The sequence below is a fragment of the Cyanistes caeruleus genome, chromosome 3 (assembly GCF_971803275.1).
Source record: "Cyanistes caeruleus chromosome 3, bCyaCae1.hap1.1, whole genome shotgun sequence".
Lineage (NCBI taxonomy): Eukaryota > Metazoa > Chordata > Aves > Passeriformes > Paridae > Cyanistes > Cyanistes caeruleus.
In genome coordinates this window covers 103,314,361-103,342,359 of record NC_141703.1, presented here as the reverse complement: position 1 = coordinate 103,342,359, position 27,999 = coordinate 103,314,361, and the positions used below count along the sequence as shown (strand labels likewise).

The window sequence follows — 27,999 nt, the reverse complement described above, 5'->3', positions numbered from 1 at the left end:
CCACCCCTAAAGTGAGTGGTCCCTACAGGGATCAAACTCACAGCTTTGGCATTATTAACACCGTGCTCTGACCAACTGCTCTCATTTCAGGGACAAGATGACCTTGTTCTAACACCCTTGCCATGACACCTGCTGACTAATTGATGGGTTGCTCAATGTCCCATCTGACCTGGCCTTGGACATTCAGGGAGGGATGCATTCACAGCTTCTCTAGGCAACACATGCCAGTGTCTCACCACCCTCAGAGTGAAGAATCTCTTCCTAGTATCTAACCTATATATGTTCTCTTTTTGCTTGAATTCATTCCCCCCTGTCTTATTGCTACAAGTTCTTGTAAAAAGTCACTTCCAGCTTTCCAAACTTCCTCAAGTGTTGAAGGGTCCCACTAAGGTTTCCCCCAAGCCTTCTCTCCTCCAGGCCTGACAATTGTAACTCTCTCATCTTGTCTTCATAGGATAGTTGCTCCAGTCCTCTGATCATTTTTGTGGCTTCCTCTGCGCTCTCTCCAACAAACAAATCTGCTTTTGCGTTGTTCTGAGGGCCCCAGAGCTGAACACAAAATTCCAGGTGGGGTCTCATGAGAATGGAGTGCAGGGTAAGAGTCATCTGCTGGCCATGCTGCTTTGGATACAGCCCAGAATATGATTTGTTTTCTGATCTGCAAGAAGATGCATAATCCTAAGGTAAAAAAACAATAGAAAATATGTAGAAAACAATGGAAAACAAGTAGAAAACATGGTTGCTTTTGCCTTTCTAATATTTTCAGATCATCACAATGATTCTTTTTTTTTAAATGCCTTTTCCTCAGCATTTGCCTCTTTCTTTTTAATTTTTTTTTTCATATTTGATTTTTCCCTTCCCTAACAAAACAGTTTATCATGAAAGAGGGACTTTTCAGGAAGAAAAATTGTCTGTTTTTTATTACATGCCAAAGATATGCCTTTGGTAGTAGTATTGCATCCTAATTCAGAATCAGGGGTGGAAATTTGCCTTGTATTTGTATGTATAGAAGAGCTCTGGAATTTATACATTACTGACAAGGATGTATTGTGAAGAAATCTTGTAATATGTTTACGCTTGACAGTAGGGTACTTTGCAAACTAGAGCAAGCATCCAAAGTTATTATAGCAGTATTGAAAGAAAACATATCAGACTGCAAATTGAGACCAGTCATTTCAGAAAAGAGAAACTTCAGAAAGATCAGCATATGTGCTTAATGGCGCCACTGTCAAGGACATGTTCATGAGAGTTCTGTTTATGAGAGTTCTGGCCTAAGAAAATAGAATTTTCATAAAAAATGAAAAATCTGATGGTTTTTGGTTTATGAGGGGCATGATGGTTGATAGTCTGACATTAAAATATTATCAGAAATTACATTCTGAAAAAAGTGATATTTCTGTGAAACCACATCCCTTTGAACATTCTGTAACTAGGATTTTGGGTCTGGATGGTAATCCATTTCCCTTGTAGTCCCTTGGCATCCACCATTTTTGAATGTGTGATGCTAAAGGGGGCATCCTACCTGTACCCTTCAGTATCTGCTTATGTGTTTGTCTATGAATTTGTCCATAAGCCTGAACTACCTGGAATTTAATAATTTTGGTATTGTGGTTCAAGGACTGAAGTTGTTCAGTTTTTGCCCTTCTGAGAGTTATTCTGACTTTTGCTTTCTGAGCACCAAGTAGGATAACAAGTGCTCATAACTTCTGCTTTGGTGAATAGCTCCACTTTGAATTGTTTGTATTTGTGTACAGAAATTTTCCAAATATTCTCTAATATGACTGACAGTGATTTTCATTAAAACTTCCTCATTTATCCCCTCTCATAAAGGATTTTGTCTTAGCACTTGTGTCACTTGAAAAGTTGTTCAAATGCTTGTATATAAGCAGGATTGGTGAGATGTGAAGAAAACCTTCATGACTTTATACAGGCCAAGTCAAACTCCTGAGACATTCGGTCCAGCCTGTGACTTGCTGCAAAACCTCTGTCTGTAAAACCTGTTTATCTCTACTAGCACTTCCTTCACAAACCAAAGAAAAAATGATATAGTGGTTACACTTTTTTCTCTTTTATAACTTATATTTGGAGGATTTTGGGTAAATTCTTAAGATTCATCAGTAGTGAAATTTTAAATAATAATCCACTGTGAGATCATGTAGTGCAATAACTACCTTGATTTTCCTCTGGACATGAGGGAAAGTATCAAATTCCTTCTGATTTTAATCTGTTCCTTTTGCAGAAAAATTCCATAATTATTCCATTGGAGAACATGATAGAAATATATATTTGTGCTTGTTTGTTTTGGTTTTGTGTTTGTGGTTTTTTTTTAAATTTTAAAGTTTATCTTTTCCTATTCAAACACTTCAAGCTTTTTGCTTAGCAGATGTAGTTAAAGAGGTTTGGTAGAGATGGCAAAAAGCATCCTGTGAACTTTCTCAAGTCCACATCCTTTCATTTATGATTGACCACAATTCAGCATATTTTAAAATACCTGTTCCTCCTCACGTGCTACTCTAGAATATCAATTGTTAAACTGTAATTCTGTCAAATCATTATATAAACACTTGATTTCTGAGGTGAAATTTTGCCACCTCTAGTTACTGTGTCTTTTAAAAGTGTACTAGAAGAACCATTTTCAATATGCAGTTCAAAAGTACCATCAATGGATAATCCAGAGAAAACTTCACAATTGACAGACTGTGGGGAATGGAAACAGGATGAAGTCTGAAAACTTAGTTTTATACATGGTTATGATTGCTTGTGAATAGCACAAGCAATATAATATCTGCTATCTAGAGATTTTTTAAAGGAAATTAAGGAGCTGACTATATTAATAAACCACAAAATAAGCTCTTCTGTTGATTCAGTCTAGCTCTCTCCAACTGAGGTATTTGTTTAGGCATGGTCAGTGAAGAGTATTTCTAGGGCACAACAGATTTCATCCAGTCAGAATCTAAAAACAGATCAGATGAATCATGCTGTGAAGTGTCTCTCTGATTCTAAAGTCACTAGCTCAGAGATGCTGCTTAAAACTAGGTAAGAGAAATTTCATCCAAAATAACTGCAACTCCAGTGGTCTGATATGTCCATGAGCAAGGTTTATGCAATTTAAAATAGTACCAAGTTGGACCTTTCAGATAATGAAATAAAATTAGTAATGCCTCCACATGAGGCACCACAGCAACCTCCCCAGGAATGCTGCCAAGCATTCGGAGTGCCCAGGTGTAGGAAGCATGAATTTAGGTGTAGCAAACAGTGAAAGAAATGGGACTAAAACAAATAGTGGGAAGGGAAAGGTTATTGTGAGGATACTAACTGCTTTATTTCTCTTCAATAAAATAAAGACCAAGAGAAAAGGTACACAGTGAGAACAGGAGAATTGTGAGTAAAGGAGAGCAATCTAGTCTGAAGAACAATGCTGGGACAGAAATAATTGGCAGAAAATCAGACTGGAAGTTAGAATATTTCTAGCCATCAAAGCAGCAGTGTTCTGGAGGAGACTCCCAATAAAGTGGTCATATTTTTCCATGAACACCTAACTATCTGCAAGGTAGAAAATGATACATTCATGAACGGGAATGTGAAACACAGTCGCCTCTGACAGCAGCAGCTTGGACTGGATATGCCACCACTTTGATCCTAGAAGGGCATGTATTTGCATGACTGCACTTATTGAAGTCACAGTAATTATGCTGTAGATATGCCTATACTATCAGTGTGAATATGTTGTGGTGCTTCTTTAAACTTGTAATTAATACTAATTGAGCTCTCAGAAACAGAAGGGTTCTTTGTTTAAAATCCTGCGCTTTCTCTGAGTGTAACAACAATTTTCTAACTTATCCCACTTCTTGAAAAACTCCATGTTAATGAAAGGAAGGCGCTAAATATGATCTGTTGATTGCAAACAGCTCAGAGGATTTCTTACTGTGTAAGCTAAATATCTTCTGCCAGCATAGTGGTTCTGCTACATGTGTTTTCCTTTAGTATTGTATTTATTGCACTAGACATGTGATTGTAGATTAATACTTTCCCTATGTATTCTGCTAAACACAACTTTGTGTTTGCTGTGAAGATGAGAAAAAATATAGGGTTTGTGCATTGATTCATTCTATATATTTTCTAACAGTCTGCAAAGAGAAAAAAGAACTTTCAAGGGCTAAAATTTAGTCTAAGAAATTGAGTTGGTTACTTTATAAAAGTAATAAAATTGTGAATTTATTTGCATGCAAAGCTCACCACACAACTAAATGTGCATCCAGCAAGAGAGTTCCCCTAGCTTGATGTGCTGAAAGGTTATGGGGCCTGCAAGACAGAAGATTTTGTACCATGTTATCTTGTTGTTTCAGCTACTGGTATATGACAATTCCCTTAAATTTGTTAAAGTTCATCAAGTCTTGTTAAAAAAAAAGAACTTTTTGTCTTTAAATTGCATAGTTACAGGATTTAACATTATATCTTCCTTTGAAACAAGCTTCTTTTTGAAATACCAGGTGAAACTCAGCTAGTTTATTGCAGGAGTCCTGTATCCCTGTTCTCATGTGCTGTGTCTCTTCCAGGTGTACCGCTGCCATTCCAGGTGTTGGCTGCTCCACAAGCTGCAGGTAAGCCCTGAGAGCACTCCCCAAAGTCCTTGTCCCAGTCACCATGACCATCCCCTGGCACACAGAGCTGGGGGCAGTGCAGCTGCTCTCCATCCCACAGCAGCTTTCCCAGGACAGTGAGAGGATGCTCCCTCTGCATTTCAAATGGCTCCTGAGGAGCTCAGACATGGTGCTTCTCCTCACAGCACAGGGCTGGGTTTCAAATCAGAATGGGCCATCATGTAGTGTAAATTCTCAATTTGTACATTTTATGCTATTACTCCCTTGCATTTTTTTCTTTGAAGCAGGAAATTATTTTTATTTAATCCACTATTTATTTTCATAGAAAAAGTGATTATTTCATGAAATGAAGTATCAAAATTTGTGCCTTTTATCCAGCTTAAATTTGACCAGCTTCAGCTTTGAACCATTGTTCCATTATTTTCTGCAGGCACTTATAGGTGGCATTTGTTTTCCTATAATGACTGCTATATATTTGTTCAAGTCAGCTAAAATAGATCTGAGATCTCTTAAGACTTTCAGTGTAACACATGTTCTCCAGTACTCGGTTGCATCTCTTCCTTCACCTCTATTTTTCCCATATCATTATCAAAATACACAGAGTTCTCTAAACGTAACTAGGATTATTATAGATCCTGCAGTTGGAGAATAAAGCAGTTGTCTGTCACTTCTACTTCATCATCCCTTTGAACATTACAGGGTTGTGCTAAACTTTCTGTGCTGGCACTTTATATTAAACGATGAATATGTGTTTACTCTGTGTTTACTCAGTGTTTACTCTGAGTTTACTCCGTTCCCTTCAACAATGACTCATTCAGTTTCTCCTTTCAAGCCAAGGATGGATTGTGAGTTCATGGTTATTCACAAAGGTTTGCATTCTCCACTTCAAATAATTTTGGCTAGGTTCGTACTAAACATTACTTGATACCTTTAGTTTTCCTTTTTCCTCAGGAAGAGGAAATGACATAAGAATTACTTATTTTTATGGTGGATTCTGGTCATCCTTCCAGCTGATGTGGATATATAATCTCAGAAGGACATCAAGCCACAATGAAAAACCTGTTTATGAACAGGTCTTTTGAACTAAAATATATCTTGAGAACATCTTCAGTTCAGATGTCACTGATTTGGGATACTGCTTATCCAGCACACATCCATGTAAATGGGAATTGCATTTCAGAATTTTGAGTGAAATATTCAGGAATATTGCCCATGAGTGTGAAAGAAAAACATAATTGGCTGCTTAATATTTAATTATTAGAATGTCGTAATATCACGTCTTGCATTATTTTTATGGTCTTTTCTTTCCATTACTGTACTTGTTTTGTATATCTAGAGAAAATTTTGCTCAACTTTCTGCTGAAAAAAAAGAACAACATAGGAATTAAAAAAGGGATCTGAATCCCTTCTTGTAGGATAGTGGAAGCCAGCTGTCCAAACAGACTGCATATTTGGTCATAAATTTATTGAGAAATGAGTGTGTTTTATTAATAAGAATGTGCACTTTTGACATTATCTTTGCAGTCAGAATAGAGCTGAATATAAACTCAGTTAATCAGTCTGAATACTAATAGTAGTAGAATGGGAGGGAAGTTCTCTTTTTGTAATATAGGACTTTTTCTTCTGGAACATTAGAAGTTAAAGAAATAAAAAAGGAACAATGATGTTTTAGTCCGAATAAATGGATGAGTTGCTCCTATAGGTGATATCCTACAGAGTAGTCCCCATTCACCAAATCACATTATTTTTATGGTGTCTGGACTATGTTGACAAAAACTTTCCTGGTTTTGCCAGTAGAAGAAATTGTCAGCTCCCATATTAAAGACAATTTGTCTGGTGTGTAAAATAATATGTACTGGCTGCAATATTTTTGGTGTCTATTTTACCCCGGTATTTTATAAGTCAAGAAATCTGCACACTGAATACTTTTGTCAAAAAATTATGCACAATGTATTTATCATTTTGTCTCCTTTGGAGTCCTTTAGTCTTTTTATTCATTAGCATACATGGTTAGAAAGCTATCCAGATATTTCTGTTTGGGAAATATTCTTGGAAAAAGACAACGATTGTAAATAATACCTGTACTTCTCCAATCTGATAAAATTACTGCATACAAAAAAAAACCCCAAAAAATATGGATTGGTGTGTGTTTTAAAAAAACTGGTAGGATATACTGATCAAAGTTGAGCTTAGCTATTAGTAGAACAGTTTTCCATTAAATAGGAGGAAACTGGAATAACTCTACTGTACATGTTCAAAGAAATCATCCTTTCTTCTCAAGTAAAATCCCAAATATAAATATGCCATTGTTTGCTGTGCATGTGGTGACCAGTCCGGGTTATATTAAGTTGAAGTTACTGCCATCTGGTGGGGAAAAGAATGTTATATCCCAACAGTTGGAAGCAATTCTGTCAGGATTGCATCCTCTGCACCTGTGTGGATGATGTGTGTATGTGTATAAACGGAGAAAAATACAGATATATCTACATATGATACTGATTCTGAAATAAATTTCAAATATTCAGTGATACAGAACCTGCTGAATCTGAAATTAGTCAAGGGTAGAGAAGTGTAGGAAAGAAAATAAGGAAAACTTCATAGGTAGGAAAGAGAGCTATGCAATATTTGTGCTGTGGTCCTGCCAGTGTGCCCATACTCCTGTAGCAATACTCCTAATCACAAACTTTGTTCCAGGAATATTTCTTCACAGCTGGCGATTTTACACTTTTTGTAGTGTTTCATGTGACACTTCCTATTATAATTTCATAGAATCACAGAATGGTCTGGATTGGAAAAGAACATTAAGATCATTTAGGTTCAACCCCTGCCATGGGTAGGGGCACCTCCCACTAGACCAGGTTGTTCAGAGCTCCATCCAAACTGGCCTTGAGCACTTCCAGCTATAGGGCATCCACAACTTCTCTGGACAATCTGTGCCAGTGCCTCAGCATCCTCACAGTAAAGAATTGCATCCTCATCTCTGATCTAAACTTACTCTCTGTCAGTTTGAAGCCATTCCCCCTTGTCGTGTCCATCCAGGCTCTTGTAAATAGTTTCCATCTTTGCTGTAGACTCCCTTATGTACCCCCTTAATATACTAAAAGGCTGCAACTAGATCACCTCTAAGTCTTGTCTTCCAAGCTGAACAACTCCAATTCCCTCAGCCTTTCCTCACAGGAGAGATGCTCCATCCAACCAATTAACTTGGTGCCCTCCTCTGGATCCTATCTTAGAGATGTCCACAAATATTGTTGCAGAAGCATCTGTGCTAATTCTGCCTCCATTCTTTGCTTAGACTTTCTCTTTGCTGCAGTGAGATTGGTCCTCCTTGAGTCTTCACATATAGTCATGTTAACTATTGCCTGTTTCTTGAAGGATCAGCCCAATAGGAAGGGAACTGTATGAATAGAACATCAGGGGAGTCTGTGGGGCATTTTAAGCATATAACATTAATTAGGTTTTCTCAAGCTCAAGCTCTTACGTAGGATGTAAGAGTCAATGAAGTGAATGATATGTGAAGTGGTAATAAAAGTGAGATTCAGTTGTGGCAGACAAATTATCTACAGTAATAGATCATTCAGTAACATATGAGAATATGGACACACTGGTGTCCAGAACTTGTTCTTGTTTCATCATTATAGTGTCTTGAAGATTCCAAACAAGATTAGATCAGCTTTATGTACAAATATTAAATAGGTTCTGTCCTTGTCATATGCTGTGTTTTCTCCTAGTGGAGAACAGTACAAGTAGTCCCTTGCTCTAAACATGCAGAATAAATTGCCATTTTCTCTATTAAGTTTGTATCAAAAGTGTATTTTTAATCAGCATATTCAAAGAGTGAAGGAAAAGTTAAAGTGATCCAAGAGTCCCATGAGGTGCGGAGTGGCGCAGTCAAACTCCAGGGGCAGAGTAACATTAAAGGCTTCTTTAAAGGGATAACTAAATGTTGACACCCTGTGCTTCTCATCTCTCATGATTCTTGTATATTTTGTTTAAAATTATTTTTAACTTGGTTGATCTTTGCTACCTATTTCTGGCTTTTGTTTCTTTTTGCCTTCCTTTTTATGCACTTTCTAGGAGCCAGAATCCTGCCCAGATAACATCTGTCAAAAGGAAAACCACTGACCTTGTAATCCTGTCATTCTGCTTTTAAGACTACATTTTACACACAGGTGTCTGATTTCTTCATAAGTTTTAGAGGAAGTACTTTTTCATGACTTTGTGATGTAATTGCCTAATGGTTTTTCAAGGGGACAGACACTTTTCACATAGCAATGTTCTTACTGGGAAGTTTTAACAGTAAGTAAGTGATTGGAACTCAAGCCCACATCTTGAACCATCTCTGGCTCAGTCTAGTTAATTATGCAAGGCAGAAAAGCAAAGAGCATTCAGAAGGAAAATGATCCCTGGTTCTCTCTTCCAGCCTTCAACTCAACCTAACTTTTACTTTGAACTGTATGAAAGGAGCACCTAAGTTGATTAGCTGTTGATTACAATACTGGTTGATTTTTATTTTCACTGCTGCTGGTAAAATGACCCATGGTGAAACATTCTTTGAAATCCTGATGACACTGAGATGCAAACTTTCTGGAGTATCTTGTTCTTTTTGTCTACTGGTGTACTTTTTTCTTTTTTTTTTTTTTTCATTTTCCCCTCTCTATCCCCTTTTATCCCCTGCCCCAGCATAGCTTCACATAAGTATTTATAATCACCAGATTAATAAGAAATTGGATAGCTAGATGGTAATTGTGCTCTGTGCTTAGGATAGCTAAACCTTAAGAGAAGGTTTTGTAGGAAAAGATGAAGTAATGAGAGACAAATCTAGGAGAATGTATCTTCTGAACCAAAAATGAGCATTTTCTAGTGTGTCTGTTAGGGTGAGATAGAGTTCAAGGTTATATGATATGAGTTATAAAGTCAGAGTTTAGAATTAACTGAAGTATCTCAAATTTCACTTCTTTAAATCAAAACTGGTTATAGAAATGTCCTTACTCAATGAGAAGTTGCTACAAAAATGAGTCCAACTCTTTGAGCTCATTATGGAGGAAATCAAAACAGAGCACCACAGTGATCACAGCTATCTTTGAAAATCTATGGGAAATTGGATGCACATTTACAGAAGCACTCTGATTGACAGATGTGATATTTATATTTGATAATTACATCTCTATTCTTGGAAGTGTTCAGGACATTCCTAGATAAGCTGCTAAGAAGACCTGCTTCAGATAACTCTTAGATCTTCATTAACAATATGGACAAAGGGATTGAGTGCAGCCTCAGCAGTTTTTGCAGATGACACCAAGCTGAGTTGTGTGGGTGACACTCCTGAAGGATGGGATGCCATCCAGAGGGACCTGGACAAGCTCAAGCAGTGGCCCATGGGAATCTCATGAGGTTTAACAGATCAAGTCCAAGCAGCTGGGACAGGACAACCCTTGGTACCAATCCAGGCTGGGCATGAGCAGCCCCAGAGCAGCCCTGGGAGAAGGACTTGGGGGTGCTGGTGATGAGAGGCTGGACATGCCCTGGCTGTGTGCGCTGGGAGCCCAGGAACCCCCCGTGTGCTGGGCTGCATCCAGAGCCCCGTGGGCAGCAGGGCAGGGAGGGGATTCTGCCCCTCTGCCCCTCTCTGCTCAGACCCCACCTGCAGGGCTGCATCCAGCCCTGGGCTCCCAGCACAGGAAGGACAGGGAGCTGCTGGAGCCGGGCCAGAGGAGACACCAAGGGGATCAGAGGGATGGAACAGCTCTGCTGTGAGGAAAGGCTGGGAGAATTGGGATTGTTCTGCTTGGAGAAGAGACAGCTTCGGGGTAACCTAATTGGAGTTTTCCAGTATCTGAAAGGAGCCTAATGGAAAGATGGAAAGGGATCTGGGGTGACAGGACAAGTGAAAATGGCTTCAAACTTACAGAGAGTAGGTTTAGATGAGATTAGGAAGAAATTCTTTCCTGTAAGTGAAGGAAGGCCCTAGAACATGATTCCTAGAAATGTTGTGGGTGCTCCACCACTGGAAATGTTCAAGACCAGGTTGGATGGAGCTTTGTGCAACCTTGTATAGTGGAAGGTGTCCCTGCCCAGGACAGGGGGTTGGAATGGGGTGATCTCCCAGGTCCCTTCTGACTCAGGCCATTCTGTGGTGTGATTTCAATATCCCTTTCAAGCTCATTTATTCCCTGATTCCATATGAAACCTAGCCTTCTAAAGAAAAGACTTTCCCAAAGAATAAATAGTTCAGTATGAGATCATACTTTTTATCTTGAAGGTAAAATAACTTTAAAACAATTACCTTAATTCTGAGGTAGAAAATCACAGTAATGAACACAGTTTATACACACTGGAACTTTTTAGATTTTTTATAGAGCTTGTCTCCTCAGCCTTTCTAAGGATTGTTTGGGGTGGTGGGAGCCACTTTCCTATGGAAATTCAAGTGCAAGGCACAATTCTTTTACATAGCTTTGTCTGTGACACAAACAAAGTATATGTGTTTATTGAAATAATAAAAGAGAAGTAACCTGACCAAAGCGTGATATTTTATACTTAGTTTCCCCCTTAGGGAAAGAGGAAATGAACCAACTGTGACAGACACTACTTCTAGTCCATAATAAACGACTGAGGGTACTTTGATAACCTGGTGCTAAAGGCAGTAAAAAGTCTCTACCTCTAATAGAACACTAAATATTTTTAATGGTTCTTTCTTTGTGTTTTTAAAGCAAATGAATTTAAATATCTTAGAGCATTCAGACTACCAGAGCTTTAATTGAAAATTCTGTGTGCTAGCAATCTGAAGATCAGTAAAATACAAACAATAGTTTCTGAAATCCTTATATCATCATCTCTGGTTTAGAGGGAACACCCTCTCTCTGGGGTAGAAAAGTAATTTAGTGTAGGACGCTAAGCAATTTTGGCTGCTTTTGAACAAATATCTCAAGCAAAAACAAATTTTTCTGTATTTCATGCTGTTCTTATTCCTGTAATATTCAGGGAACTTCCAATCTCAAGTTGCTCAGGTTAGTTGAATTCAAGAAGCACTTTAAATTTACACCTTGCTTTCTAAAAAGGGAGTTAGGTTAAGTTCTGGGAAAAATAAGTTTCAATAACATGTCACCATGATGATATTCCTTTCTTTAGTGTTTGTCCTTCCATTTAGAGAGGGGTACACAACACATCTGACTTCAATTTTATCCGATTTTTAGTCTTGCATCTTAATCTAGAATGATCTTTATCCTTCAAATTAGTATTTTATTTATGTACTGCTTTAAAATTGCTGAGCAGAAGATGTAGGATTGATATATTTTATGCAGTTTAATGTTTTATTTTGCTTGTCTTTCCCTGCACTCAGAATCACAGAATATTCCGAGGTGGGAGGGATCCATAAGGATCACCAAGCCTAATTCTTGAGTGGCCCGTTCCTTTCCTTATTCTCAGAGTACCTAAGGGAAGTATTTGTAGTGTCCAGAGCACACCTGAGAACTCTCACGGCTCAGGCAAAAGACAACAGGGGGAATGTGTTTTGAGTGCACAGAAATAGGTACCCTGAAAAACATCAGTTCATGAGAAGTTTGTGTCAGGTGCCCAAAATAAAGTAACCTTGATAGATTTCTGCCAGTTAAAGTGCAGAGCAATTGTGCTTTCCCACACAATGGTCAAGTGTAGGGATGTGCTGTGTTCTTCTATCAAAGAGAAGAAGGTTTGTGGAGTGCTTGGGTACGACAGTATTTGCCAAAAAACAACTTTCAGCAATTAATAATTGCATGTGAAGATTCAAGTAATTTGAAAAGTATCTTCAGTAAAAGAAGTAATAAGACCAAAACAATGTGCTGAAAAGGTATTTAGACAATGACAAAAGTCATTCCTGGGCACTGAGCAATGTCTGTTTAGATTGTAAATTATGGATTGTCCTGAAAGACTGTTTTGCAATAAGAATATAAACCAGAACTTACCATTCAGGATTTCTGGTTTGTTTGTTTGTTTGTTTGTTTTTTAAAATGTGTTTTCATAGTAAAACAGGTGTATGTATTATATATGAAATAGATAATATATGTGTCCATATATCAAATAGCAAAACCTCATATTCTGAAGCTACTTTGAGGTTACAAAGTTGAGCAGCAGAGAATAGCCTATAAATAGTCTCATATGAAAATCAACTATATTAACTATATTTTAAATTTCCTTAATATATCAAATGCTCCAATGCATAATTTTTCTTCTCATGAATATTATATTGGCACTCAGACTTGGATATAAAATCTAAATTTTCTCCGTACATGATTACTGTGGCAGGATCCTTTGGAATATATGATTTTCATCAGTTTTAGTATAAGGCTTCATTTTGACAATCTTCTTAGAAATGATGGTTGAATACAGTATCAAACAAAAATTTGGAAGAAAACAAGTTTGTTTGTTGGGGCTTTCAAGTCTGCCAGGAAGGTTATGTTCCTTACTGGAAAGTTAGTATTTTGATTTCTGAATGGTTTTTAAAATTTTGTGATACAATGCAGCTCAGCATAGTTGTAGTGCAATGGGTGTCAGTAAAATAATTTTTAAGGGATGATTTCAAGGTCAACATGTTTATGCATATATAGACTCTAACATCAGCACACTATTAAAGCTCTACAAGTAAATGCCTCATCGTTTTTTATTGATTTTTGCTTTATTCACTGGTATATATGGAGATATCATTGTCTTATTCCACAGTGTTCTATATAATTATTATTGACTTGCCATTCCAACTTTGCAAAGGCAAAATGAAGACTGACTCAGGAAGTAGGTCATGGAGAAAATTGAGGAACCATTAAAAGAGTAGGACATTAGATGAAAAATTGAAACATTTTAGAGCCAAAGTTAGGTGCTTCTCCTCCTTCATTTCATTCACAAGAAGGTCATAGTGCAAAAAAAATGAGAAAATTTGATTTTTTTTTGTCTGATTTTGCTGAAGAGCTCTTTTCATGGAAGACTACTGAATGCAGAGCTCTGAAAAACCAGATTTAAATGTAATCTAAATAATAATTAAATGAAGGTGGAAGAGGCCACACAGATGACCATGGGCTAGTATTATGAGCAGTCTGAGCATCCAATTGGCACAGCTGTTGTCTCAATTTTTCTAGTTTTGATAAACAAAAATGTTAAAAACTTTGATGAATCTCTAGTAGAAGACTGAGAAAGCAATAGCAGGCCAAAATATAGGTAAAGGTGCTTTTACAGCTGTAACTTCCTAGGACAATGGGAAGCATGTGAAGTAATAGGGAAAAAACTCAGATGGGTTTGAGCATAAGGGTTTGTCAAAGCCAGAAAAGGATGACATGACATAATTGACAAGTAATATTTCAGAATATTTGTTTGAGGATATAGGTGGGAAAGGCCATGCCTACAACTGATGGCATGAGTATCCTACCCTATAAAAATATAGAAGGAAATTCATTAGTCCTATCAGCAGAGGCCAGCTGTTAAAGGTTTAAGAAAAAGAAGATTTTATAAGAGGGACTTCTGTGAGACCAAATTTTTAATTTTTGTTTTAGTGATGCACAGCTTGAATCTATGGCCAGATGTTCATAGAGAGATAACTGGAAAGTAGCGTGTTTAATTTGGATAGAAGAATACTCATTCTAAAAGATTAAATATAATGTGGGATGGCATGAGAGTGTGAGTTGCAAGCTGGTTGTCTCCATGTATACTTTACAGATTTGAAGTGTTTTGCTTTTTCACTGATGTGAGTGACATCTAGTTCATTTTTTGATTGGTCTCCCTGGAAGCCAGGTGGAGTTGGAAACACATCTAATAAAAATGAATTCATCAATACTTGTTTTATAAGCTAAGAAATATTTGCACAGACTGAAAAAAAACCCCTCCTAATGCTAGGAAGACCAGACAAGAGTTTTCTAGAGGAAAGCTGTTTCCTTGAAGAGTAAAAAATAAGTCCTGAATAATGATTAATGAGAAAACATGCAATGCATTGACTTTGCAATCAACTTTATTCTGAGCTGTTGGGAAATGGCACAGACAGTGAGATGTGGGTCAGGACCGGTGGAAGTTTGAAGGAAAAACAGAGCAGCCATCTGATTTACCAGCAATTCTGAGTTTTCATGTAGATAACCAGTGCTGGGCAGCACAGGGAAAATGCCTGGTGCTGACATTTATTCATCCTCTCAAATGGAGTACAGAAGATTGCTGGGTTTGGGATTTCGGTTTTGGTTGTTGTTTCGGTTGTTTGTTGTTTTTTTGGTTTTTTTTCCAGAAGACATTAGTGTAAATGTTAGAGAAGAGTTACTTGTCTATTTTCAGCAAAGCTAATTTTCCAGATCTGAGCTCTGTTGGCTTCAGTTATTGGAAGTGAATACCAGATAACCACAAAAAGCACAAGAATTCAGTGTTTTATAAGAAATCAGTTCGAATTCATTTAACTGCATTTGGTTTCATTTAACTATATTTGAAAACTTTAAAGCTGAGGCTTTTAAGTATGAAACTTCAAGTCTTGTTCATTTATATTAATCATACATAAACTATATATAAACTATTGGGTTCACTTTTTTTTTTTTTTTTTTTTTTTCCGTTTTCCCTTTCCCCTTTCTCCCTTCCATCCAATATGGCAAAATATCCAGTCCTGGCAAGAATAAAAAAATTACTTTGTTTCTCATTATTGCTTGGCTATCCAAATTCACTCTCAGCATCCAAACAAGTTATTCCACTGTGGCAAAGCAAAAACAGTCTCAGCCGCTTCATTGATGTTTTTGTTTTCCTTACATTTAAGCAGATTTTCAGTATAGCTCCATAGAAATAACTGCATTTAATTTCTGTATTCTTGGGCGATTGTTCAGAAGGTAATTGAAGGTAGCTAAGGCTATGAACTGCTTTTAGCCTCCATTTCACCTACAGAGGTTTGTTGGAAGTAGTGGGCAGTACCAGCACTCAGTAATTTTTGGGAGGTTTGGTCTCTAAGGCAAGTACTATAAAGACCATGCTACAGAGACAATACAAACTGTATGAAGTCGATATAAGATGTTAGTTGTATGAAAACATTTTTTCTAGTTCATTGTGTTGTTGTGCTGAGCTGTGATATACATTTGAGTGGGGTGATTTGCATCCTAGAAACCTTGGCATCAGTTTCTGCAGGACTCAGCCAGCTGCAGTCACATCAAGTAAGAAAGAGCAAAGGACTCTTGGTTGTTCTGCTTGTGGGCATTGAGGACATAAATGCAGAGACTGACTGAGTGGCACATGTATTCTGGATCACCACATTTTATGAATATTGTATTGTTCCAAATTTAGTTGTCATCTGTTCCCTATCCCTGTCTCCTCAGTGTTTTGATAGATGACAAGCATTGTCCAGAGGGACTTTGGAAACATACCTCAGCTTTGAACTTTGTGTTGGGTACAAGATGGACATCTGAAGCTGAGTGTGTTAAAGCTTTGAGGATACTGTGTTTGAAAAGCGTAGGTAGGAGCAGTGCTGAAGAGGCAGAACTAAAATAGAAAATAGGATACTTCACTCAAGTGTAGTGAAAACTTGAAGCATAATAATGGCAATCAGAGAGGAAGCTGCTGTTTAAAATGAACAACATCAACCTGTATAACCACATGAGACTAGAAGCAAAGAGGTTTTTTTTCTTTTCTAGAGAGAAAAGGTAGAATGGCAGAAATTCATCTTCTAAGGGAAGCAAGTGAAAAAAAATATTGACTACTGATACAAATGTTTTTAAAGCCTTCTCAGAGTGCCCTGGTAATTTACTGTGTGCTTTATCTTCCAGTGAAGGCTGGAGGTTGCCTGTTTTGCATTAATTAAGCTATTTTTTTCTACCTCTGTTTATATTAACTTATAGGACATGATTACTAGACCTATTTTATTGACTTACAGAAAAGGCAGAGAAAGAAAGAAACCAAGAAAGACACCAAAACTGAGATCTTCAAAGTACCCAAACTCCATCAGGAAAGTTTTTGGTACCTTGCTGGTTTGTGTATCTGTGTTGTCAGCTGACAAAGCAGCCTGAACTGGAATGAGGGGTTTGATCTACATTTGCCATCTCAAGGCTGGTGCCATAACCAGTAAAACCTCTATCTGAGTTTTTGTTGTGTTGATCATATATATTTCCTGTAAAATTAAAGTAGCTGGTGTGCCATAATAGTTGCCATATGAATTGCTATTTGTTTTCCAGATAGATTTCACTAGAATAGTTGTAGAAGAAAATTTTTGCCAAAAGAATTAATTAAAGATTATGTCCAAACATAAATAAAGAAAAAATTCCAAATGGAGAGAATCTGTTTTCCAAAACAGATTCTGATTTTATCTTCTTTATAGCTTCTACCTCTAATTATTATTTTCTTACAAGACCGTGTAATATTCACGATGAAATAGGTGGAACTACCTGACATTTTATTAGAAACTGTATAATGGCAGCTTTTTTTATGGTTTGGGGGAATAAAGACCAAATTTGACACAACTTTATTTTCTGTACAAAGCATATTGTTAAACTCTAAATACCTGAACACCTGAATCCACCTTAAATTCAGATGGACCTCTTTACAATAATGGTGCCTTAATGTTTTAAGTTTCCTAGGGCAATTTTTCCTGAAGTGTGATCATTATGGATAATAATGATAATTATGAAATTTGTTATTTTTTAAAAACTAGCTTGTTGTATGCAATGTTTATTATAATATATTCTGTAGTACAGGTGAATTTTAAGGATAAATGGCATAACATACCTGATGGCTATTTAGTGACATTTTCTGAGAGGAGATGTAACCACCTGAAAATGAATGGTAGAATCCTAGTTTCCCTTGTTCATAAAGTTTATTTCCTAGAGTAAGATGGCAAAATTACTGCCATCATACTGTACTACATTCCAATTAGTCTGTCTTTAATGAGGAGAAAAGGAAGGATTGGGGCAGTGTGAAGAGACTTGCTGTTGCAGCAAGCACTGTTAACTTCTGAGATCTTTATCTAACACTTTATTCTCCAGCCTAAAACCTTCTTAGCCATTTCTGGTGTGCGCTGCTTTGAGCAGGCATCTGAACTGCAAGCCTTCATGCAAACATTATAATGCAGAGCCAAAACCAGGTGCAATTAAATCAAATGCATGCTTTTAATTCAAAGGTACATTTCTGAAACCATTCAGCACAGACTGTGTTATGTGTCCTTTGCCACAGAGCATCTCTAACAGCAGAACACGTTATATAATGTCTGTATGCCTGCACTGCACAGAGGACGAGTTCTGCTTTCAGATGTGTGCATTTGGCCTGCATAATGTAAGAAAATGTCTTCTCAAGACAAATATGCCACTGCTTGCCTTTTGAAAAACACTCATGGAAGGCCTGAAAGGGTACAGAGAACATTTTCCCAGCACAAACAAAATTCTTGTTATGTAATTTCTTTGGCTTCAAAAATCAAGCAAGCTGTTTGGTTCTATACTGGGATTTTAAACCTGCCAACTCTGACAGCTCCACATAATCATGTAACTGTTGTTTGGTGGTGTCACAGCAAACCTCTCTGCTTAGTTTGCTTTAACCTTGTCCTCCAGATGAGATTCAAAAAATTCTTCAAAGGTGTATCTGTCAGCAATTAATGTGAAAGTCATATCATCTGTGCTCCTATACAACAAGTTACATATGGTTTGTGTTATAAGTGAACAGTAGGTAAGATTTTGAGATTATGAATATAAAGAACAAAGGGAGAAGAGAATTTCAGGCTCTTTCGTGTAGACATTTTTGAGGTTTTGGTTTGTCAATATAGCATAAAAAAGATATTACTGAAGTATACAAAGCATTATAAAAATGTATAGTTATTTGTAAGTGAATTCAGATATTTTTATGACAATTACTCTAAATATTTTTGTTCTGAATCATGCATGTACCATCATTTCATAAAAAGGGCTCCATTAAAATACTTACATGTGGTGTTGGGTGGGTGAAGGAGAAACTTCTTATGTTTTACAAAATTTCCTTTTTTACTTTTATATTTAAAAGGTGCTGTAAACAGGAGTTGTGTTATACACAACCATAATATTCGAGGCACCCCGCTATAGATTTCAAATAAATATCTCATTAAATGTCTTTTCCAACATCCCAACACTCTTTTAAAAGAAATAAGGATCCTAAATTAGTATTGTTTTAATTTTTCTCATTCTGTAATTACCATATTATTCTACATAATTTTATTTCTTCTAGATTATTTTATTTAACTTTTGGTCAGTATCCTCATCAACACTGTTTAATATCCCAGGAGACCACGTCCTTAGACCTACTTTACAATAAACACAGGGAAAAGTCCTTATCAGCCAAAAGTTGTTTTTTGGTTGGTTTGTTTCCTTTTTCTTTTTCCAGTTTTAAACTGACCAGACTCTTCCCACACGGGTGTGCCTCTAAGTCCCTTCCAAATTAAACACAGAGATATAAAACCAGTATGCAAACAATAGCCACAGAAGTGTATCTTATTCATTCCTTCTTGCTTTTCTTCATGAGAATCCTTAAGCGTGGCCTTCAAACATTTCAGAAAAAAGAAATGCACGTAGATGCACATTCTTCTTTCTCATGTGACCTGTATTGATTAGTTTTAATTGTAATCATTTAACATTAGAACACTGGTTCATATTCTTCCTTGAAGTTGTTGTTTTTGGAGGCATTTTGATAAGAAACATATTTTACCCCATCAATTTCTTTCCTTAATTCTGAGGAAAAAAATGTAAATTGTGATTCAACCTGAACTTTTAGAACTTTTGATCTCTAAACATATGTGGTTATGCAGCTTTTTCCTATGCTCTAAACTGGTCCTTTAAACCCCTTCCTCACCTATCCAGAGACTATGTTATAATTATATTATTAAATAAAAATAATTTTCTCATAGTAATGATAGGAACAAAAATACAACTTATTCCAAACCCTATAGAGCTGAACACATCATATAGGCTTTTATGTACAAGTATCATCCATGAAATTGTTAATTAACTTCAGGAGTATTAGTTTAATGTAGCTGTGAATTCTCATTGCAGCTAACATCAAAGACATGAAATTAGTTGTAGTTTTTCTACATGTGTGCATTTGTCTGTAGGCATAAACACATGGCAACTGAAGGGTTCCAAGACTTAAATTATTGTTTTGGGAGCTTTTTCCTCCTCAAATGTGGGATGATCAGATCCTGTAATGTTGAAGAAAAGCAGCAAAAACCAGAAGCCTTAGAAAATATTGATAAACAGGTAAGAGAACAGGCAAGATTTATTTCCCTAACATGACCACAGTGATTTCCCAGGCTGGTACATAAGTAGAATTTTGGAAGACTCTTGGACAGCTGCCACAAGTTAAGAATAAAATCATTCAAGATGTGGAATAATCAAAAAAATTATGCTAAACCTTTCAAATTATCTAGCTATGGTATGCTGGAAGGAGAAGGTGACTGTGCATTATAATATTGCAACTTTTTAACAGAAAGCGCCTGGAGCTGATGAACCAGATTGGTGTTTTTTAATGAAAGCGAATACAGTTAATCTGTGTGTACTTTCATTGACAAGGTTCTGCACTTAGGAGTACAGCACAGATGGTATAAGCAATGAATACTTATGTCTGACTGTAACTGATCCTATCAACAATGACATACCTTTAACTGGGTTGTATCACTTTACGTCACATATGGTTAATTAAGTAAGAAAGGCCCAAATACACTAAGGAGATTTTTGTGTTTATGCTTAGAAAAACAGTCTAGACAGGTGTTAATATAAATGAAGTTAGTACTTGTCAAAGGTGAAATTCTCCATATGTAGCCCTGCTTCAGTCTCCAAATAAATATAATTTGGCTACGTCTACATTAGCAAGTAGTGAGTAGTAATAGGACCTGATCTGCAGAGTGAAACAGTTGGTGCTGAGGATCCTGCTTTCCCCACTGTAGGGTTCAGTGGGAGAATGGAGGTTCCCTCAGTCTGGTTCTATTCTGATCCCACTGTTTGGAGGTCATGGCTGGGTACAGCCTTGGAGTGGGTAATTTGGCTTAGGTTCATTCCCTGAATTTAGTACCTTATGTGTATCTTGGGTAGCTACACCTTTTCATCCATAAAGAAAAGCTTGCCCTTAATTTCCAACATCCTTCAACCTCAATAAGAAGAGCTTTGCTTCCTGAAATAACCCTCTCCCTGCATGCTTCCTGAATCACCATCACAGACATGAATTGTCTTTTGCTATGTGCAGATGCCTACCCCATGATGGTGTAGCACAACATCCTGTAGTAGAGTTGGTTAAATTATTTTTTTGCATGTGCTGCATATATTTGGATTGGCCCTTTGTTGGGTAGTCTGTCTCTTGTAGAAATACTGTTAGAAAAATTCCATGTCCTAAATTTTTTATGAACTGTATTTTCTACTGCCAGGCACACCTTCCCTTTGCTTTGTCCAATATTGAAAATTATATCACAAAATAGAACTTGAAGTGTTCCAATTTTGGTCCTGGAGGTCTCCAAAAGTACAAATCCTTTATAGCAAAATTCTCTAATCTGTGTATTCATCTTATTTCTGCTCTACATTTGAAATGTTTTGCAGTAGTTTTGCCTGCAAGTCACTGAATGTGTAGTCCAACTCACACATCAGAATCCACTGGCCACAACTGGGTGTCCCAGAAGAAAATCTCGACCATTTTCTGAGATGAAATTTAAATGCTCTTGGCATTTAAATGACTGCTAAACTACATAACCTTGTTGGCTGATTGTTCTTCCAACAATTATTAAAACAATTATTCCTACAAAGATTTTTCCTTTATAAAAAAAAAAAGGAAAAATTAATCAAACCTTTTCAGGCCTTATATGTACCATTCTAGAAAGAGTAATGCTTCGTGCCACCCACTTCTTTTTAATATCAAGGTAGGTTTTTGTTTTACTTTCTTCTTCTGGACATATGTTTTACTTTTGCTTTTCTCTAGTAGGTTCCCCTTCTTTTGTAGAGTAAATTCCTGTTTCTGTCTCTCTTTAAGCCAAATTATATGTTCTGAAGGAGATCTCTTCTGTACCTCATGAGATTTTTTACCAGTTTCCCCCACTTGAAAACATTGCAGCTAGTTGAAAACCTTAATTTGTCACTCCTGAAAAACATACTTTGTGGATGTCATGTCTAAACTTTCCCATCCATCCCAGGTGGCTGTGTAATTTCCACATTTTGATTAACATCATCAGTTTTGAAAACAGAAATGTTGATGTCATTCTTAAGCTGACATTAACTTAGCTGTGAAAACCATTAGTCTACTGCTAATATTTGACTGATCCGATGTTTCTTTAAACATTGTCAATGTTATAAATTAATATGAAGAAGTTGTGCTAAAAATTATGTTACTAACACCTTGAATTTAGCAGTCTGCTTATTTTTAAAGTGTAAACATACATAGTTGCTTTGGTGAGGATTGCATTCAGTTTTTAAGTATATAATATCAAAAGCATTATGAAATAGGACACACAAGATTATTGTGCAACACGGGATCTTGTGTATACTGGAGAACATCAAACACTTACTGACTAAAAAGTCCAAACTCCTTCTACCCTTTAAGAAAATGAGGTTGAGTAATTATGATACTTAGCCCTGTCATAGAAAGGACTTTTTCCCTAGAGAATATAATTTAATATGTTGAAAAATCCTTGGTTGTGTATTTTTCTTTAACTTAAAGACTAGCTTAAACATCACAGAGCATTGACACAGAATTTAGAAATAAAAGTAACCCCTAAAAAGGGAATAAACTCCTAAAGGCACATTTTCATTCCTGCTTATTGTAGACTGTTTCAGATTTAGCTCTTTTATTTCCATCTGTATTTTTATGCTTAAAATTAAAGCAAAAGCTCTATTTTTCTTCTTCTCTGTAAAAATAGCTGGCATTTTGTCAAAGCTCATTGTAGTGTTGCTTGTACATAGTAAAAGAATAGCAAGCATAGCAACCTAAAAAAATGGACTGAAGTAAATTAATTCCAGATTTAATGGGATGTTTTGATATACAGTCTGGAGAAGAAAATGTTTTGGGGTGACCTAATTGTGGACTTCCAGTTCCTGAAGGGAGCCCAGAAGAAAGATGGAGAGACTATTTACAGGCACATGGAGTGACAGGTCAAAGGGCTTCAAGCAGAAAAAGTTCTATGAAATTGTTATTTTTTCAGATATTTTTCAGACATCTTCTAATAATTTCTTATTTAGACTGCTTGCATATTATAAAATATGCATTAATATATCTTGATAAACCAGTTTAAATTGAAAGGTTTGGGAAGCCTCTTAGTAGTGTCTGAGCTCTAAGTATTTCAAAACAACAACAAGTTCTATATTCTATAGAACACTTCTCTATGTTGTGTTACTTTGGGGTCAATCCTTCTGTGCCTTGTTCCCCCTGAAGCAGCATCTCCATTGTAAGCTTCCAAATAACTTTAGGAATATTCTCAGCCAGAATCCTCAGCCCAGTGTAACACTATTTCTGAAGGAAAGGTGGATGTATGCTCATAAGAGGCTGGCAGTAGGGCAGAAGGGAAAAAATTAGTCTGGGATAATTTTTCTTCCACGAGAAGTACTTTTTTCTCTCTACGTGAAGATGACAACCTAATGGACAAATTCTTGTGAGTTATGATCTTTGATACAAGAAGTAGGTTTGTAGATAGAGCAACAGATAGCTGGGACAAATTTCATATTTATATTAGCTATATTATATTATAATATATATTACATATATTTTTATTAGAAGATTATTTTATAATCTTCAAGAAATAAAATGTTTTGTTGTTCATGAGTAGCAAAACCACTCTCCATGTACATGTTGAGCTAGATGACACAAAGAAACAGTAAGAATGTTATCAAATCTGAAACCAAGCATTATCAACCATGCTGCAAGATTGTCTTTGCAGTGCAAAGAAAATGCAAACAGGGCAATTCAATGCAAAAGTACAATCAGGAATGAGAGCAGCAGTTCTGAGTTGAAAGTCTGTGGAGGTCATTAAGAAGTAGAAGCAAAAAAACCCAAGCATATTTGTCTATTAAGCAATTATTATGATTTATTTGGTGCAATATGATGCTTGTGTTCCTTGGACTCAAGTGAGAAAGAATGAAAATCTGGAAATTACATCTATTTTAGGAAAAAAATTAGGATCAGGTAGTTTGGCTAATCTTAAACACTATTCCATGTATCTGTTAAAGATATTGTTGATCTGATATTTACAAAATCATGAATTTTGCTTTGTCATATATTCTTGTTTTGTCCATTCTGTTCTAGTAAAAACAGAAATATTTTCCCAGTATTGTGTGTGTGTTGATAAGTGAATAACTGATAGCAAAATAAGGAAGGCTTCTATTTATTGTCATGAAGTTGCATGTGCATTTTGCTTTTAAATATCTTTCTATGAAAACATCTTCCACCTAATTATTAAGGGATTCACACTGTTTGAAAGGAGAAGATTCTGTAAAGTATTAAAAAAGAAAAAATATAAGTAAATAGAAACAATGTTAAAAAGAAATATCTATAGGGCATTTAACATTTGTAGTTATTTCTCAGCAATTCTGTCTAGAAAATAAAGAAACTGATTACATGTGGAAATCTAAACAATTTGGTTAAATATGAATTATTAACTGCTTAGCAGGTTGAGGGAAGGGCAATATAAAGCTTCAAAGATAAGTAACATTTGCAAACATCTTATCTGTATTCCAACAAAAATATTTGTTAGGTCACTTTATTGTCAATTTAAATGGAAAATAACCCAAACAAAGACAAAACAAAACAAATCTCCAACATTTCCTAACACATAAAATGCTGAATAATAGTAATAGGTTAAAACAAGTTTTTCTCAGAACTTGAACATGAAATTTCATAATTTTTTTAGAGAGAATTTTTTTTTAAGGTTGCCACCTTTACTCAGGCTCCACGTCCACAGGCTTTTTCACCATGCCAGCTTCTCTCCAGCTTGAGTCATTGTACCTTGCTTACATTTGCTGCCTTGTTGCTGCAAAAATCAGCACCTCTTTCTCTGCCAGTACCTCCCACCCTCTGCTCAATTCTCTCTTCCATTAACAAGAGTTAATGTGCATGTTCTTGTGCAGCAAGAACCTACAACCTCCTCTTTGAAATACTTTTAAACTCACCTATAGTAAAGCCTCCACCAAAATGTGTAATCTCATCATGAACATGAAACTGCCATTTATTGCAATGTTTGCCAATTATCTGTGCTATTAATTTCAGAGTGGTAAGTTTGAAAGCTTTGTGATTCACAAGGAATAGACTTAAATTTAATGAGTAAACTGAAGAGCCAAGCAAACTAAACCTTTTTTTTTTCTCATTTTCACCACTAAAATTTTAAATTGCTTGGTTTTATTGGTCTTGATTGTATTCTGTGACTTAGTGATCACCATGAGCTCTGGAGCCTGCTTTACTGTGGTCTATAGGATGGTCTTCCAGGTTCTTAATTTCCAGGACAGTTTTCTGTGTCAACCACCATGCTGAAAGAGTAAATCTGATGAGTAATAGACTGTCACACCATGTTTATAAGATTTAGTGAGGACTAAATCAACTCTGGCAATGCCTCTTTTATATATTTTCCAAATGATGAAATAAAAAATTCTGGCCCATATCAACGAAAAGGTGCTGTATAAAAATGAATACTGAGGTAGATGGTCCTTAATAAATGAGCAAACCCCTCTGCTGCCTCTCCAGTTTGAGGAGGAGCAGGTTTGTGGACACTTTCATAAAAAATCTTTTTCATAAATCATATACAGTTGACTAAATCACTAAAGTTACAGCCTCAGGACTTTCTTTTATGTATTAAGATAAGTAATTTCACCTATTATGTTCATATTTCAGTCGTATGTGATTCATATTCTTTAAGTGTACCTGAAATAACATTTTTCATACTACAGTAATCTTTTTTTTCCATTTTTTTTTAACATGAAAATAAAGACTAGTATAATGCAGAACTCAGTACAAGAAAGAACATAGTAATGCTACATTTGGAAATTGAATTTACAGTTGCTACTTTTTGTCCCGCTTCCTCCTTTCCTCTCTATTCATCCTCCCAGTCACAGTTATGGTAAACTCTTTATTGTTAGGTATAAATAAAATAAAACCATGTTTATTGCTTAAATATAAATTTAAGTGAAATAAAACATCAAGAAAAATTTAGGAAGTCACACTTAAATACATAAAGATTAACAAAAAACCTAAAAAATATGTTTTCCAGAACTGCTTGTTATTTTTATCTTCTTGTCATTGTGTGTTGAATTCTGTTTGATAGAACTATCAGAGAACTACTTTCTTAATTTTAATTAATTTTTTTTAATGTTAATTGCTTTCATGTAGAATGGTTTTGGTGAAGGAAGAGCAGGAAATACTTTTAAATTTTTTCTTCCAATTTTTCTGGAAATTCTTAGGACTTTTTTCTAATTTTAGAACTCAAGTACAACTGAACCATTGCGACTGTTCCATGTGAATGTTGTGACTCACAAAAGTAATGAAAAATGTAACATTAGTTTTAGATCTAAAATACTGCTTCTATTTATTATTTTGCACTTGATGGACTTTCTCTTTCAGCTTCTATTGTAAACTATATTTGCAGAGGTTTAATAACTTGACCAAAAGTATTTGCTTTGGGTGAAAAACATTTCCAGCTCTAGTGCTTGGAATGAAGTTACTCAAATTTTGAAAAATTTTGTGGGTATGAATTCTGTATTAGCTCAGGATGTTATTTTTTGTTTCTATAACTAAAAAATATATTTATGAACATTGGATTGTTTTTGTTAGTATCACTCAGTATATTGAATAGTCATTAATAGCAATAGAAATTCCAGTCATAAATCAAGAGAATCACGGTGTTTAGACTTAACCAGTTGCCCAACTCTTCAAAGACTGCAATAAAAGAGGAGTCTTTTCTTCACTAGATACGTGTTTAGTACTGCAAACAAATATTTTCTAGCAAACCAAGGGTAGAATATGTTCCTCACAGAGGTGTCTTTGTAATTGCATTGTTGTGCTATGTTATTCACCAATGCTTTCAATATGCTGAGCTGCAGGTACCTATTGGGAATGATCTGTTTTTCAGAGCAGTGTAAAAATGCCTGAAGTTGGGTGTCATCACATTTGGACATCCTGGGAGGTAAAGGCAGATCCTAACTGGTTGTTCACATTCAGCACAGGGATCTAGTCCTCCCCATTGCCCAGCTGAAACAGTCTGGGGCTGCTCTGCAGGCTGAAGTGCAAACTGATGGGTCACTCAGGAGTGGAAGAGAAATCTTTGAACTTGACCTATGTCCTTCCATGAGCTGCTCTCCCTCTTTTATCAAGTTCATTTGGCCATGTCTGTTGACCAAAGAATGTGGATTATCTTGATGGCAGGAAATATAAAGGACTCTCACAGTTATATGCTGCAAAATTAATCCTGTGCCAGTAACACTGTTGTCATATATTTTTATTAAATTTTATTTATTAAATTTAAAAAGTGTCCATGAACTCTTTCTTAGTAAATCCTCATGGAATTCTTTTCATTTGTTTCTTCCCAAAGAAATTAACCATGTTATGCTAGAATGAATATCATGGTAGAATGAATATCAAAGTCATAACAGGTATTAAAATTTTAGATATTAGATATTAAAGAGAGATTTTAAAGGAATCGTCTTTATAGCAGCATTTCTAAAGTTCAAAATTCATGATTGTTATGGGTTTACTTATTGATTTAGCTGCTGACCTTAAAAATATCGTTAAAAAGAGTTCTCTTGGGAGGGTTATACTCTGAAGTAATCGAGTTATCATTGGGGTTGGCTTCTTACTGCTGTTGAAGTGGTTCCTTTAAAGTCTTAAATTCACAGACAAATCTTTTTATACATGACGCTGCCATCAAGTGGCTATTGAGTAGAACCTGTGTTACCCATCTCTAATTTAAATGTTTTTCTTCTTTTTAATTAACAGCTTGGTTTGAAAGAAGGGGATATTCTATACTTGCTAATTGAAAGGAAAAAAAAATATAAATTTACTTCTCTCTGAACCAGAGTTGTAGAGGTAGATGCTCAAAGATGCTTTGAAAGACTGGGATTTCAGTGACATCAAATTTTGTTGACATTGATTTTTACATCGGTTTCAACAGACATTAAGAATCCCTCTGGTCACCTTATGAACTATTCTAAGTATTTTTTTGAATTTTCAGGCATCTTAATATACAGTTAAATCTTCTCTTTTGGGGTCTCATTTTAATTCATTCCATCAAAACTCCAAAATATAAATATACTCTACAGATTTTGTCAAGGACTTTAACTGGATCTAAAAGGCCAGAATTAACACAGACCCTGAAGGTCAAGAAATTTACCCTTGAATCAAGAAGCTGAGTGAATAAAATCATGTCTTTATAGCATTCCAACAACAGCATCTCATAAAGTAGAAAAAAGCTTTAGATTTTCAGGTTTTGGAGAGGGGGTAAAGGCAGCAACCCAGTCCC

At 35.9% G+C, this 27,999-nt stretch overlaps 1 protein-coding gene across 5 annotated transcripts in view; it reads left to right on the top strand.

The window, feature by feature from the left end:
- Nucleotides 1-27,999, top strand: part of LOC111941251 (uncharacterized) — a 337,983-nt gene that overhangs the window by 199,794 nt on the left and 110,190 nt on the right. For all 5 annotated transcript variants that reach the window (XR_015285175.1, XR_015285176.1, XR_015285174.1 and 2 more), the window contains one exon: nucleotides 4,557-4,601. Coding sequence is in view for 2 of the 5 variants with exons in the window: in XM_086883483.1 (XP_086739609.1) it covers nucleotides 4,557-4,601 (45 nt within the window). In the remaining 3 variants the exon portion in view is untranslated. The remainder of the gene's footprint in view (nucleotides 1-4,556; nucleotides 4,602-27,999) is intronic.